Source organism: Thermobia domestica, chromosome 12 (assembly GCF_964235325.1).
Source record: "Thermobia domestica chromosome 12, izTheDome1.hap1.1, whole genome shotgun sequence".
NCBI classification, from domain to species: Eukaryota; Metazoa; Arthropoda; class Insecta; order Zygentoma; family Lepismatidae; genus Thermobia; species Thermobia domestica.
This window is the reverse complement of record NC_137465.1, coordinates 226,685,912-226,701,795: the sequence shown is the minus strand read 5'-3', so window position 1 is coordinate 226,701,795 and position 15,884 is coordinate 226,685,912. Positions and strand designations below refer to the sequence as shown.

Here is a 15,884-nt window from a genome sequence, read left to right as displayed (position 1 = left end):
TATCAAATACCAGGCCAATGTTTTCCGTGGTTGTAGCACCTGATGGTCTCCTAGATCTCGGCTCATCTTCAAAACTCTGAATACCACCCTTGAATTCCTGGGCCCATCTTTTGATGGTGGGATATAAAGGGACAGATTCACCTACGGTATTGACCATATCCTGGTGGATATCAGACGCCGGCATTCCTTTTTTTGCAGATACTTGATGACTGACCTGTACTCGATTTATTACATTTTCCCAACTTCTGCTATCTCACTCACTTCAAGAGCCTGTAAAAGACAAAAGAAATTACTTTGAACCAAGAGCTTGATATACATTAATATCAAAGGTTGTACTATTCTAATTCCCTAATTATTCTATTTTAGATTCTCGTTTTCTATGTTAGGCTCAAAACTTTTCAGTTACTCCTCGTACATGTCCTAGTGGAAATCCATTAGAGAATTCTACGTAATTAATAGAACAGTTCTAATTTAAAATGTGGAGGAATATTTGGCCTATTACAAGCAAGAGTTCATTAACATTCAGTTTGCTCATAAAAGTACAGTAGCTCCAAACGGCAACAAATATTTGCTTCTGATTTAACTGAAACTAGATATCACCTACTTCTTGATTGTAGTAAGCCAACCGATTTTCCATATTGAAACCTAAGTTGTTATTTGAAATAAGGATACATTACAGGCCTTAGATTCAGTTGTCCTTACTAGCTGCCAAAAGTTACATAATTGTTATTTAATCGGAGCTGTTTTATAAGAATGATTAAGCATTACTTTTTAAATGCATTTTCACTAAAAAACTACATACAATTTTAGTTTCAATTTCAAATAGAATTTACCTTCTTGTTGGTAGAGTCATATATAAGAAAAAGTTTATTATGCTATAGTCTTCTACTTAATGGACATAAAATGAATAAAATGAAAGAAATAAGCTATGAGAAAAAATCTTACCGAATATGAGTTGGTATACAATAATATAATAAAATTTGAAAGAAAGCAAAGTATATTTTTGATCTTACACTCATAGCACACTATAGGTACTGCAGCATAATGTATAACTCATTAGGATTGTTTTTCTGCAAAACTTGTTACAATGAACAGTTTTGAGGGTGAGCTTCCACGGAAGGTTTATGCTAAAGATAGAGCTCATGGGAAGTAAATTTTTTGAATATGATTGTATGACTTGCTTTTCTTTTTGTAAGAATTACAGTATATTCCCATTTCAGAGAATTTAATTTAAAGGGTTATGGAATGGCATTCGGAAATCAGGGGAAAATAAACGTCCCTCAAATTTAAATGTCCCTTTTGCGAGAATTAGGCAGAACAGGAATTCTTGTTCTGTCTGAAATAGGATTAGATACAAATCGTGTTATAAAATGCTAAAGGGTCATTAGGCAGAACAGGAAGGAACCCAATTTTCAACTTATATACATTTTGACAAGACAAATTCCTTCTAGCGGTGTATACTGTGACAAAACAAATTCCTTCACCTGGTGAACACTGTGACAAACCAAATTCCTTTATCTGGTAAACACTGTAACAAAACAAATTCCTTCACCTGATGAACACTGACAAGGTACATTCGCGAAGTGTCCCCTCGGGATTCGTGTAAAATTGATTTGAATCCAAAGTTCTCAGCGGCCCAATGTGCATTGTACTAATTTTAGCGACCCATACGGGTAATTTGCATATTTATGGGCCTTCATATCCAGAATTCACATACTACTATAACGCTCGGACACAAATTGCTTTTAGTTTCGTTAGATGTAAATTGACATGAATGTGGGTATATGCAAAACAAATTGGATCAAGTACGGCTTCTCTGACACATGTTACTCACCACGGCCGCCATCTTGGATGCGCCATACTGGATTTAACTTTTGGTTTTTCAAATGGGAATAGATGCAAGTGATATATCAAATTCATGTAGAATTTTCTCGGAGATCCACTGGTGTAGTTAATTTTACCGTAGCTTGTACCGTTAGGAAAATATTGCAAGTTCTTGCATTAAATCCTTGCAAGTTCTTTGCGAATAGACATTTTAGGGTAATATCAGTTATATTAACGATGTTGACAAATGAAAACAATTTCTGACTGCAAAAAAATGTACGCAGTGGCCTATTTAAGAGGGGGCTTCCGGGCTTAAACCGCCCCTAAATTTTATTTACTATCTTAAAGTAAATGAAATATCTTGCAGAATTTTCACATTTCCAGAAATAAAGTTAGCAAAGCCTCCGAAACAAAATCGAAAATACGCCACTGACTGTAGGTATAATCAAACTCTTTACAACATTGGTGTTATAATCTTATTACATTTCTGTGAATGATTGTTATTTCTTTCATATTATACCATAACAAGGATGTATTCCATTACGGTCAAATGCCTAATGTAAATGAAGATACGACCAGATTTTGGTGAAGACCTTCCATTTCCGTATTTATGTCTGTGTGCATGTATGTATTTACGTTCAGAGAATCTTTCGTCAACAATAAATCGTTTAAAAGATTACATATAAACACGGGGAACTGCACAATTTTCTATTTGGTTCAACATTCGTAAGGTGCCTGACATTTAACATGCAATACCTTGCAAACGGTACAAGCTACGTTAAAATTAACTACACGAATGAATTTCCGAGAACATTTTATATGAATTTGATGTATCACATGCACCTATTCCCATTTGAAAAACCAAAAGTTGAATCCAATATGGCGGCGGGATGGGTAACACGTGTCAGAAAAAAGTACTTGGTCCAATTTGTTTTGCATATACCCACATTCATGTCCAATTATATCTAAAGAAACTAAAAGCAATTTTGTGAGCGAGCTTTATAGTAGTGGTTGACTAAATTCCGGATATATGAAGGCCCATAAATATGCAAATTACCCGTATGGGCCGCTAAAATTAGTACAATACACATTGGGCCGCGGAGAACTTTGCATTTGAATCAAATTTACACGAATCCCGAGGGGACACTTCGCGAATGTACACCTTGTCTCAAAAAAGTTGAGCGCATTCTTTATTGCTTTTTCGAGGCAAAAATTTTCTGTTGTTGTTTCGAGGCAAAAATTTTCTAAGTGTAACTTCGAATATCTTCGGAGAAAAGTAAACCAGGTTCGAACCTCGAAGCCAACCTTTGCAATAGGGAAAAATTTTGCAGATGTGTTTTTCTTCTTGTTGCCAGTTGTAATAAGACTTGTTACCAGTAATAAGACTTGTTACCAGTTGTATAGAAAAAGCAACATTGATTGAAATATTTAATGATACAATATTTCGAAACTTTGTATTAATGTCAGCACATGCTTCTTTGTCATTTAGCTCTCCATACGTAATGGAACATTTAGATACGTAAACGAATCTTTCCATATGTAAAAGAATGCTGAAAGTTAAGACATAGAACACAAGTCTCGCCTGAGTACTGAACTAAAAGTTAAAGTAGAACAAAAACAGCGTTTGCAGTAGATATGAATGTCATAATTATCTAGAGAGCCGCTATACATCCCTAGGGCATCTTCCGAAGAGTGCTTGTGTTAGCTCAGCGGTAAGCCGTTGGATTTAAAATCATAAGCTTAAGAGTTCGATTCTCATCTGAGTCAAAGCTTTTTTATGTAATTCTATTTTCCGCAATGCATGAAAAATTATATAAAATAATTACATTAAAATGCATTCGTTGTATATAAATATTAGGGTGGTCCTTATTTTTTGATTTCCGAATTTCTTTGGACTCACCCCCTAAAATGGTTCCATATGGGACTAAATTAATCCAGGAGAAAAATTAGCTTCATTGAATAATATTAAATGGTGCCCCAAGCTACCTAAAATTTTGAATCCGATTACAGTACATAGTATATGGAAAAAATCTGGAATAAACTCATGTAATTTAGAAACGGCTAAAGGGGATGCGAAGAAGATGCCCGGGGTAATAGAAACTGAGGAAGAAATATACCTAATTTTGTATAGTACTGTCATAGCGGCTATCTTGAAATCCGCCATCTTGGATTCAGGTCAAAATTATTAAATAGAAGGAGGGTCATGTGACATATCGTTTTGAGGTATCGTTCTACCAGAAGCACAAATCTGGCACTATTTTAAAGATAGCTTTAGTCGTGTAAGAATTATTACCTGTGAAAAGATTTCTCCTTTTCACAGGTAATAATTCTTACACGACTAAAAGTAAAGACATGAGTTTGGCGCGAAAAGAACGAAAGGGATATGCACGGCTTCAAAAGAAAGAGGAATGCGAAAGAAAATGCACTTCTGAAATTTTTTTTTTTGAACTTTATACACCAAAAGACATGGAGCGATTCAAGTAATGAAGAGGAAAACCCAGTTGAGAATGTTAGACAAAATGTAAATATGGATGCGTGTATGCTCGGACCCTCCAACAGATGTAAAAGGGGAAAAAGTAATTTTATTACTCAAAGACTGGTGTTGCTCTTGATCGATAAAAGGTCACTGATAAAGCAGCAATACATATTCTGACAGCGACGGCAGAAGCATTAGATCATAATGTAGAGGAACTAGTAATAAATGGGTCTTCCATTCACCGATGCTGAGAGAAAATCCGTAGCGGAGTTGTACAGAACCACAAGAAAAAATTTCAGAGTGCATCAAGTGCGTTAGTTGTGCATTGGAATGGAAAACTACTGCCTTATATGACTGGCAGAGAGTCTGCCGACAAGTTATCAATAATTATTATAGGAGATGGTCATGAGAGGCTAATTGGTGTTCCCGTTTTGTCATCATAAAGAGAAGAACATATTACTTCTACTATAGTACATTCGCTTGAAGAATGAAACTTGGTAAAGTTCGTGCAGTCAGTTTATTGTCGAATTCATAGTTTTCGGGTTGAGAAAGCGTTTCTAATAACTTTGGAAGGTAGTTTGTACCCACTTCAAGATGGGCTTTTGAATCATATCAATTTCTTATCGTGAGAAGAAATGACCATTTCAACCATTATATTAAGCCAACCTCCGCAATCGATGAAAAAATTGTGTGGATGTATGTTTCGTCTTTTAAATGAAATAAGACATGCTAATATCAAAGATGGAGTGGGTCAATGGGTCGGTTGGTAAGTGGGTGAAATGGGTCAAGGGTTGTGAATGGGTCAGTGGATCGTGGGTCAAAAGGACGTGACCTACTGTGAAACACCACTTACCGTGACTCACACTGACCTACCGACCCATTCTGTTCAGTGTATTGTAGACAGCATCTTCTGAACACTGGTGAGCTTGTCTACGTTTTACTTTCAAGATCTCCATTATTCTTTTTTCATTTGTTTCTAATGAAAAAAGTTCAGCCCCATTTGGATTTTGATATTTGCAATTGTAGGAGTGTCAATAGCAATAGGAGTTCGATGTTGAGATGCAGCCTGTGAGCTTTTAGAGGAGCTAACTGCTGGAGAAAATATTTTTGAATCACCTGTAACATATGAATTATTATATAAAAATTGAAAGTAACTATGTCTGCGTGATGATCATGGTCAAATTACAAATTCAAATGAAATGACGTTTGGTATATAATCAGGACCCAATCCCAACTGGGAAGTTGTCATACGAGTGTCACTTTCATTATCATACATATCCTTAGGGGGGAACAGGGGTCCGAATTTAAGTGAAAAATTGAGTATCTCACAAGCCGTTTAACTTAGGGAGCTGACATTCAGTATATAACTCTTTATTAAAAATAAACAGAACGTGTCCTGGCATTTTTAAAATTTTCTTTTATGAGCGGGGGGGGGGGGGGGGGAATTTTCTATATATTGGAAATTGATTTGTAAAAATAATCGAAAACGATTGATATTAGTTGAGAAACAAATTGAGAAATGAAAACTACAGTTCTTCGCATTTTATACCCACTGCTTTCTATTACAATAATTACTGAAGCTGGTATTTAACATATGGAGCGTTCAGAGCATAAGGTAATCAAGCCATAAGTTGTGAGAAAAATGTCCACAAAATTTGTGTTTCAAGCTTAATTACATGGGCATTTTAAAATTAGTACGACATGCTTGATTATATGGAAATCTAGCTTTTCTTTTTTTACGTTGGTCTACTTTAACTTGATTGGAGATATTCAAATTCCGTCATATTTTCTACTGAAATGTATCTGTAAGCCAACAAAGAAATAATTATATATGATAAATTTAAATTCATCTTAATTCGGAAGATGAGAAACACTTTACCATTGTATATCGTAAAGATCAGATCCACCGGTATTGTAACAGAGAGGTGCTTGAGCGATTGACAGTAGGAATTCAAACTCCAATATGTGATAATTTCATAGTCTTGTTTTATTACAAGTGTAACCTCTTTAGTCAATGGAGAGGAGGAGATGGATCATGGGTCAGGGTTGATGACGATGGGTTTTGGTGTGTCGGAGTTAGTCACAATGGTTCAGAGTGGTTTATAGTTGGTGGTCTGTCAGAGTGGTCACGATGGGTGGTGGTTCAGAGTGGATCAATTGGGTCATTTGGGTGGTGGGTGATAGTGGGTTATGGTGAGTCGTGGATCAAATTTTCATTGACCCACATCATCTCTGGTTAAATGGTACTGAAGAGAAAAGGCGCCGCGATGGCTCAGTGGTAGAGCGTTCACCTATGGTGATTGGGGTCCCTGGTTCGCTCCTAGCTCGCGCCGTGTGGACTTTGTGGTGGACAAATACCGTGCTCGTGGGTTTGTTGAGGCTCTTCCGTTTCCTCCCACTTTCATCATTCCACCATTTCATTCACTTCTCATCATTACCGTCTCCTTTAGCCTAACCGACGTAACCGTGGGACGTAAAACTGAAAGATTTCATTTCATTTCCAAAAGAGCTTGAACTTCTTTTTTCATTAGAACCAAATGAAAAAAAGAAGAAAAATGGAGGTCTTGGAATTAAAACGTAGACAAACTTACCAGTGTTCAGAAAATGCTATCTAAAAGGCACTGAGCGGAATGGGTCGGTGGGTCAATGGGCCAGTGTGAGTGACGATGAGTGGTGTTTCGCAGTGGATCATGTTTTGTTGACCCATTATCTACTGACCCACTCACAAATCGTGACCCATTTGACCCACCGACCCACTCAACTCTGAATTTAACGTGTAGTATATAATTTAAAAGACAAAACATACATCTACAAATTTGCGAAGGCTGGCTTGATATATATACTAGTTGAGACGGTAATTTATTTTTAAGGTGAGAAATTGATACGATTAAAAAACCCATCTTGAAGTGGGTACAAACTACATTCCAAAGTTATTAGAAACGCTTTCGCGACCCCAGAAAATTATCAATTCGACAATTATTTAAGTAAGTTTTTACATTTTATTGGTCATATCTCCGAGCCCCCCATCTTGTGAAGATTGGGATGAATTTGGGTATAACGCCATTGAGTGCCTCACTATTCATCTCAACGACCCAGAAAACAATGGATAACACTCTACGATCAGTCGTTTTACACTATTTTTACATGTCACTTCTCCCAACTTCCATCAATTGGGGTATCAGACGTCCACAATATTTTGTTCTTAGATTGAAAGTAATACGTCTCCCACGTTAGGTAAAAATTGTTCCAGACGTTGCCGAGTTTCGCTGGAATATACACTTATTCATACATTTAAATATTTAGAGCTGTGTAAGCAGCGCTTTTGATGTTGCCCATGTAAATTCAAAATCCAGGTGACATAGTCGGTCATACCAAAACATGGCATTAAATGCCATTGCGATTGCAACAGCTTGGCGAACCCAAACTATGGATTTGACACTAACCTCAGTCACTTAAAACATTTTATTTTTAATTCTCTATCGCCCGTCATGACGATGGGGTTTGAATCGATTGAGTTGATTTTGAGTTTAACATCCCGTTCAGCAGTGAGGCTATATGAGACGTAGACCTACTAATTAGCGTAGAATCCGAACTACATGAGCTCTCGTTAGGGGCCGAACCTGGGTCTCCAACGCCGAAAGCGTGTACGCTATACGCTTAACCACAAAGGAGCTTTACGATGCGAGCTGAATTTGGACTTGAACGCTATCGGAGTTGTAATTATTAATATCTGCAACAACGCGAACTATGGATTCGACACTAATATCGATTGCTTTTACTTTATATCCCCCTCCAGCTCCCAATATCTTACCCCGAGAGTACTCTTTTTTACACTCTAAGCACTATATGTAGGAAGTTTGTTTACATGATGGAACACCACACACACAATATATATATATATATATATATATATATATATATATATATATATATATATATATATATATATAAGGCGGAGAGAAAGAGACCACATCCATATACAAAAGCATTGCAGATTATTGAACTGAAATCCTTTGGAAAGAAATCCTATTCTGCCTTCTTTCTAAAGTATAAATGAGTCTCTTAGACAGGACTTCATGTTTGTAGCTTTCCTCTTTACATGGTTTTGGGATTCGTAATTTTTGTGTCTGGAACCAAGATTCGAGTTTGAATAATAATTTCTGTTTATACCCGCATATTGTCTTTACCTCTGAAGAACATAAATCACTTGCTGTAATGAGAAAATTGAGAAGTGACCTCCGTATGACAAATAGCTGCAAATAAATACACTATATAACCTATTTATTGCTATGATATTATTTTCTTAATTTTTATTTAACATTCACATATAGAATACCAACGGGCTGTATTCTAACTAACATAATAATCACTATGTTCTGCAATGATTATATGTTATATATATACACAACTGATGTATTTTAATGTAATTATTTTATATAATTTTTCATGCATTGCGGAAAATAGAATTACATAAAAAAGCTTTGACTCAGATGGGAATCGAACTCCTAAGCTTACGATTTTAAATCCAACGGCTTACCGCTGAGCTAACACAAGCACTCTTCGGAAGATGCATTAGCGATGTATAGCGGCTCTCTAGATAATTATGACATTCATATCTACTGCAAACGTTGTTTTTGTTCTACTTTCACTTTTATTTTAGTACTCAGGCGAGACTTGTGTTCTATGTTTTAACTTTCAGCATTCTTTTACATATGGAAGGATTCGTTTACGTATCTAAATGTTCCATTACGTATGGAGAGCTAAATGACAAACAAGCATGTGCTGACATTATACAAAGTTTCGAAATATTGTATCATTAAGTATTTCAATCAATGTTGCTTTTTCTATACAACTGGTAACAAGTCTTATTATATTTAAAAGAAGAAAAACACATCTGCAAAATTTTTCCCGATTGCAAAGGTTGGCTTCGAGGTTCGAACCTGGTTTACTTTTTTCCGAAGATATCCGAAGTTGGACTTGGAAAACTTTTGCCTCGAAACAGCAATAAAGAATGCGCTCAACCTTTTTGAGACAAGGTGTACTTTGTGAGACAAAGCAAATTCCTTTACCTTGTAAACACTGACAAAACAAATTCCTTCACCTGATGAACACTGTAACAAAACAAATTCCTTCGCCAGGTGAACACATGTGACAAAGCAAATTCCTTCATCAGGTGAACACTACGACAAACCTACATGTATTGGCTTAACCTAGTCAGCATAATTTTCTGAGAGATGGTACATAGTGTTTGATAGAAATGATTTTACCTCACTGGAGATCAAGGTCTTGTTTTATCAATATTGGAAGCTCATGAGATAATGGACAGTATTGGGAAAATATAGAGTATAGGGAGAGCTATTTGGTGATTTATTTGTGTTTCTTTGTGTGTGTTTTATTGCAGTTAATATTTCTTTGTATGTGGGTCATTCCATATGAATTCACCAGATTGAAGAAACATTTGCTGCTTCATAGTCACAGATTTGGCTGATTTTTTTTTGTACTGAAATGTAGTGGTCTAGGTAACTGAAATGCAATATGAGAGTTTTTTAATACATACTGCAGAAAATATAGGGTGTTCAAAAAGTGACGAATTTCTCCAAATTGGCCGTTTCTGAAACAACACCCTACGACAGAAAAAGAACCATATCTCAAAAACTATTTGACCAATTGTAATGATTTTGGTCTATTTTGAAAGTGGAAGGTCTGTACAAACAGAAAATGTCATTTTTGTGTGTATAACCTAAAAAAATCTCAGAAAAATATTTTGAAATAGACAAAAAATACTAACCAAAATAACACCCGAAATGACAATTTTTTAAATGGTGAATCCCAGGTGGTAAAACAAAATAATTTGGTATATCACCTATCAACACACACACAATAACATAAAAGATTTAAAAAAGGTATTATTTTTGACTATAAAATTATAACTTTATTGTACCCATACCTGGTTGCTGTCTGACGCTTTGGATGAGTCTGTATTTTCGCAAAGACATGTACTCTTTCGTCTCGCTTGAATTAATTTTTGGAGCATATCCTTATAATCTTTATGTGAATTGCTTGCATCATCAACGTGACGTTGTGATGACATGTAGGGACACACAATCCTTGGAACGTAACTGGCAAAAGTTCTAGTGAATGTTTCTCGTTAAAATACGTAAAGATTTTCTTTAAATTGAACAATAATAAACTCTTCTGCTTTAAGATCATTCCATTCCCAACTGGTACAGATACAGTATCTGTTTTACCAGCACACTCAACTTATATAATCATGTAGGTAAAAATTTTGAACTCATTTGATAATATCTTGGCTTAAACTGCTCCTTTTTTCCCCAGGTCAGAGCCATCTATTGAATATGTGAAGAATGTACATTGTTCAGTTCTGCCATCTGTGGGTAATTAACAAAACTACTTAGCTACATGAGAAACAAGTCCAAACTTGTATAGTATAGTGAGTGCTGGCATTGTCTGAGTCGGTAATGTCGGTACTTGTTTCTTTAGTAGTGGTGAGCATGTGGAGATACAGCCATTGCACTCTGTGTCTAGTTTAAGTGCAGAAAATCAAGAACTTCTTAAATTAAGAACAAGATTTATCCAGGAATTTGCTTCACTGCATATTGGTGAGAGTCACAAGATATGAACATAAGCAAACAAGATGCTGTGACCGTCTGAATCTGCATCCCCATAAACCAGCGTTTCCCAACCGGTGTGCCGCGAGGAAACCGAAATAAAATTATTAATTCATGGCAATCAAATTACAAAACATAGGGGAAAATGTATATTTGTATTTCACATTACTATGAACCTCCACTATGAATCTACAATTTTAATTTTCATACTCGGTTACTTTTCTGTACATTTTTAATGTTAAAAAAAACTATTTGTTATCATTGTTATGACCATTATTGCTTCTTTATTGTTGCAGACTGTTCCGTAATATCATTCAGTCTTTTCGACAAAGCAAACATGCATACAAATGTGTTTTAAAAGTAAAAGAGTTTTGTTTGTTCGTTCGTTATTTAGTGATCTTCCTTCTTAGTGAAAGGTTGGATACAGTTTTTGAAAAAGAAAGTGTATTTTTAAAAACCTGAGTCTTATATCTCATTGCCATTGTTTTCTATTTTTAAATTAGAATGAAAAATAAGCATAATAATTTACCGAAAACCAGTCATCGAGTTTTCTTCAGAATCAAAACGTCGAACACAAGGTTTAGTCAATTCTGGGTATCAAGAATCTGCAATCATTGATCAAGATGAAGCCCAAAATAATTTGGCTAACATTCTACGGCTTAATGCAATCTGGGTGGAAACTCCAAATGCAGATACGGCAGGAACAGGCCCAACTGTGGCTTCGGATATGTTACTATCAATTGCAGACAATACAAGTATCAGCATGGAACAGCCACAGATTAACGAACATACATTAAGTACTTCTGAGATTCTGTGATGGACGAAGAAATGGAATTGAAAAACAATTCGACGTCAAATGATGAAATCCAAAAACTAGTACATATTGTAGAGCGTAAAAGACGCATGCGAAACAAAAAAGCATCATCGAACCGGCAAGTAAAATCAGCTACTGGTACCGAAACAGAAGAAGCAAATAAAAAAAGTGTAGTGGAAAAGAAGTCAACAGATGACATGGCTAGCAACTGGAAAGGTAAAGATCCTTTGCATAAACAGTCAATTGATCGAGATAAATTGTTAGTTATGGTGATTGAGAAACTAGAGAACTTAAAGGAACATATTGATGAGCTGAGGACCTGGTGTAAAGCACCGAAGAAGGAAGATAATTGGGATTGACACTTCAGACTGTATTCATGATTAATTGGTGTAATGAAAAAAAGCTAATTGTATATAATGTTGTTTTTCAGTGGCGGTGTTTTTTTAGGTAACAAGGGGAGAGTGTTGGGATGTAGGATGGGCAGGAAGTTACATGAAATTGTACACATGCCGTTATGTAGCTATTGTAAGGTAAATAGGATGTGTATGCTTGATAATGTAAGAAAATCGCTAGATTACGAAGTAAGTAATGGATGTATGATTTGATAGTGACGAAGTCAGCGGGGGGGGGGGGCAAGGAGGGCGAACGCTCCCTGGAGGTTACTCCTGCCCCCCTGAGTGCCACCCAAACTGCCACCCCCCAGACTTCTAAAATCTTAAAACATTCTACATATGGTATTTTATAGGTCAGTATCATAATTAATCTCATTATCAACTTGTACTATCCATGCACTTACTATGTGGCAAATTAGTGCTCAAGCTTTCTTCTTTCAAAGTCTGGGTATACATATATTTCTGTGTTCTAATTTAGCGCCTTTTTTGGTCAATTTTATTTATAATTCTTTCTTATGATTTTTTATTAACACTGAGAATAGACAAAATTCTAGATCCAATTCAGCTGAAAATAGAGCTTTCATTGAGGCTAGCAAACAACAATAGTAGAGTTGGTCGACTTGTTTTCTTTGCATTGGATCAACTTTGATTAGAAACAAAAGAAATATAAAACTATTAATTCTATTTTATACATTAAATAACTCCTGTGTACTTATCCAGATTTGAAGTTTTCAGTTACACATTTTGTTTTATTTAAAGGTTCTATACTTCTTTTCTCAAACACTATTCTAGGCGTTTAATATTCATAGGATGATCCTATAACACCTTAATTTACGATTACCAGAGCTTAATTTTTGGAGGAGATAAAACAAAGGTTGTGATTTTCCTTACTGCGTAGGATAATAATAATAAATGTATGGAATTAAACTGATTAGCTCCAAAAAAATGTATTGCCAGAGCTCTGATCTTTAGTTAGTAATTGGTATGTACTAATGCTCTCTTGGTTATTTTACTTCAAAGCACCGACCTGACGTATTGAGGAGAAATGTACGTGGAGCTGCTGAAAATTCGTAGCCCAACCCAGAAGGAGTGCACGTTGAATGATGAAATTGTAGAGTGCTCCAGTTTTTGCAGACCAGTTAATCGAATCTGGAGACATCCTCGCACTACTGTTCTTAACACTACCCTTATCAGATCTAAAATGGCGTCCTTTCAAGTGTTATTTGAGTTTGGGTAATAAGTAATAGTTAAACGAATCTAAATCTGGGGAATAAGAATGATGATCTAGACATTATAAGTTCTGTTTGTGCATGCAATGTCAGTTGTGTTTGCAGTGCTTGATGGGTGGGTGCACTTCCCTGAAGGAACTGAATTCTTTCCATTTCCTATGAAGTTGCACTTTCAATTTTTTTTTCAGTTTTGCAAGTAATGCAGAGATTCTGCATTAAATGTCTGACCCTTGGGCAGGTAGTCTATGAGTATGACTCCATTTTTGTGTATGTGTTGATAAGGTGATATACCAAATTATGTTGTTTTATTACCTGTGATTCACCATTTAAAAAATCGTCATTTCGGGTGTTATTTTGGTTAGTATTTTTTTTCTGCCTATTTCACAAGATTTTTCTGGGATTTTTGGGGTTACGCATACAAAAGTAACATTTTTCGGTTTGTACAGATCTTCCACTTTCAAACAAGACCAAAATCATTACAATTGGTCAAATAGTTTTTGAGATATGGCTATTTTTCTATCGTAGGGTGTTTTTCAGAAACGGCCACTTTTTGAACACCCTGTATTTTCTGCAGTATCTATTTAAAAACTCTCATGTTGCATTTCTGTTACCTAGACCACACCGCCTTTCAGTAGAAAAAAATCAGCGACATCTGTGACTATGAAGCAACATGCATCCGGTTAATAAGTATGGAATGACCAATGTGCAAATAAGCATTACTTTAACAATGAAAGTACATAGTAGGAGCTCTAGTGCATGCTCAATGAAAGTGTTCAAATGTTACCAACAAGGAAATAGCGATAGGGTAAATGAAAATGTAGAACTCCCTGTAATTCCGGAATATGTTGTTCAACGTGAATCATGTAAGACATGGAATCACTTTTTGTGTCTTGACATTCCGAACACTTCTTAGGAAAATGAAAAAAAAAAAAAAAATCTAGATAATCATTTTGTTAGTCGTACTTATGAGGAAAAACACAAAGTAAGAACAAAAACAAAACGAATGTTCAACTTGCTCTGTAAAATTTATCAATTAGAGCATAAATTTTGTAATAAAAATAACTTTGTTTCAAGATATATACGTTATTTTCTAAATACTATTATTACTTTATCCTTGAACTAGAAATTCGAAAGCATATCCCTACATTTAATTATGTGTATCATTTCTATATCTGAAGATAAAGAAAAACTTATGCTTTGCAATTCAGCTAAAAAGGTAAAAATACGTTTAATACATGTTAGTAGTAAGATATTAATATTTGATGGAAATAAGAATAAACTATTTAAAACAACAAATGAACTAATGTCACGTGTTTTGTTTTCATCGTACGTCAGAAGATACACATACCCAATATTTCGAAAGTTTACAAGGCTGTTTTTCCATATGAGTGCAGCTACATGGCTTCTTTGAAAACACGGATAAAATGAGGAATAAGATAGTTTTTTCTGTAAGAAAAGAAGTGTGTTACACATAGTTGAAAGGTTACGTTGAAAACATAGGAAAAAGTTTGTTATACTTACAGTAATTACTTTATGACACAATAGGATATATATAAAATACTTATAGCAAAAGTTAAATACTAACCTAGCATTCCACCGGATTTTAAACAGAATGGAAATACAGGCAAAAGAACATTTTTCAATATTTAATTCTAAAAACTTATGATCAATTTAGCTAGTAGAGTAGAGGGGGGCAAGAGTACGTGGGGGGTAAGGATACGATTCCCTAAAATCAGGTGAATATATTCGCGTATGGCAATAATGCGTCACGTGGAGTTTGATGTTAATAGCGTCTAGAACCTAAACAAGTTTGAGTGTGCTGCGGCAAACTACAAGCTATCTAGGTAATTATTTATGTTTTTCTAATAGTTTGATATAATATTGGGACATAAGTAGTTAATGAATAACTTACACAATTTTATAACGATTTCAAAGTACTATAAAACGTTAGTTTCTAACATATCCATTGTTTGACAGGATGGAGTAAATTGACTTACTTCCAACAGTTGGCTGTACAACATCATGGGAAAGTCAATTGTGTAGTCAGGGGGCAATGGTACGCAGATACCTTCGGGGCAAGGGTACGCGTGCGTACTCTTGCCCCTTCTGTTCTATGAAAAAGAATCCAATTTGATTTAGAACTAACAATCAAAAAAGAATGTAGATTCCGTTGTAATAGAGAGTGACGGCAAACTTTACGAATACTGGTTCCCATATGTAGCCTCTAACGTTAAGAATTCTGAAGAATCCTGATATTTTCTTATGTACGAGGGATAATTTTTTATTCTAAATACTATTCCTTACATAACAGTATCTAAGGTGGTGTTTGAGTTTTCGAAACATATAAACGTGTGAGATAGTGACATTTGCAGTTATTGAATAACGTTACGCCTGCTTATTTTATTCAGGTTTCAGAAATACTACGCTTTGTTCTCTTTTATCTTAAATGTCAGTAGTCTTCAGTAATAAATTTCAATGGGCCTTATGCAGAGTCGTTCTGACGCGTGATTAGTGCCATAC

At 35.3% G+C, this 15,884-nt stretch overlaps 1 protein-coding gene across 3 annotated transcripts in view; it reads right to left on the bottom strand.

Moving 5' to 3' along the window:
• The window catches only part of LOC145667071 (ABC transporter G family member 20-like), a 112,175-nt gene that overhangs the window by 57,292 nt on the left and 38,999 nt on the right, over window positions 1-15,884 (bottom strand). For all 3 annotated transcript variants that reach the window (XM_081734775.1, XM_081734773.1, XM_081734776.1), the window contains one exon: window positions 14,713-14,810. In XM_081734775.1, the coding sequence (XP_081590901.1) occupies window positions 14,713-14,810 (98 nt within the window). The remainder of the gene's footprint in view (window positions 1-14,712; window positions 14,811-15,884) is intronic.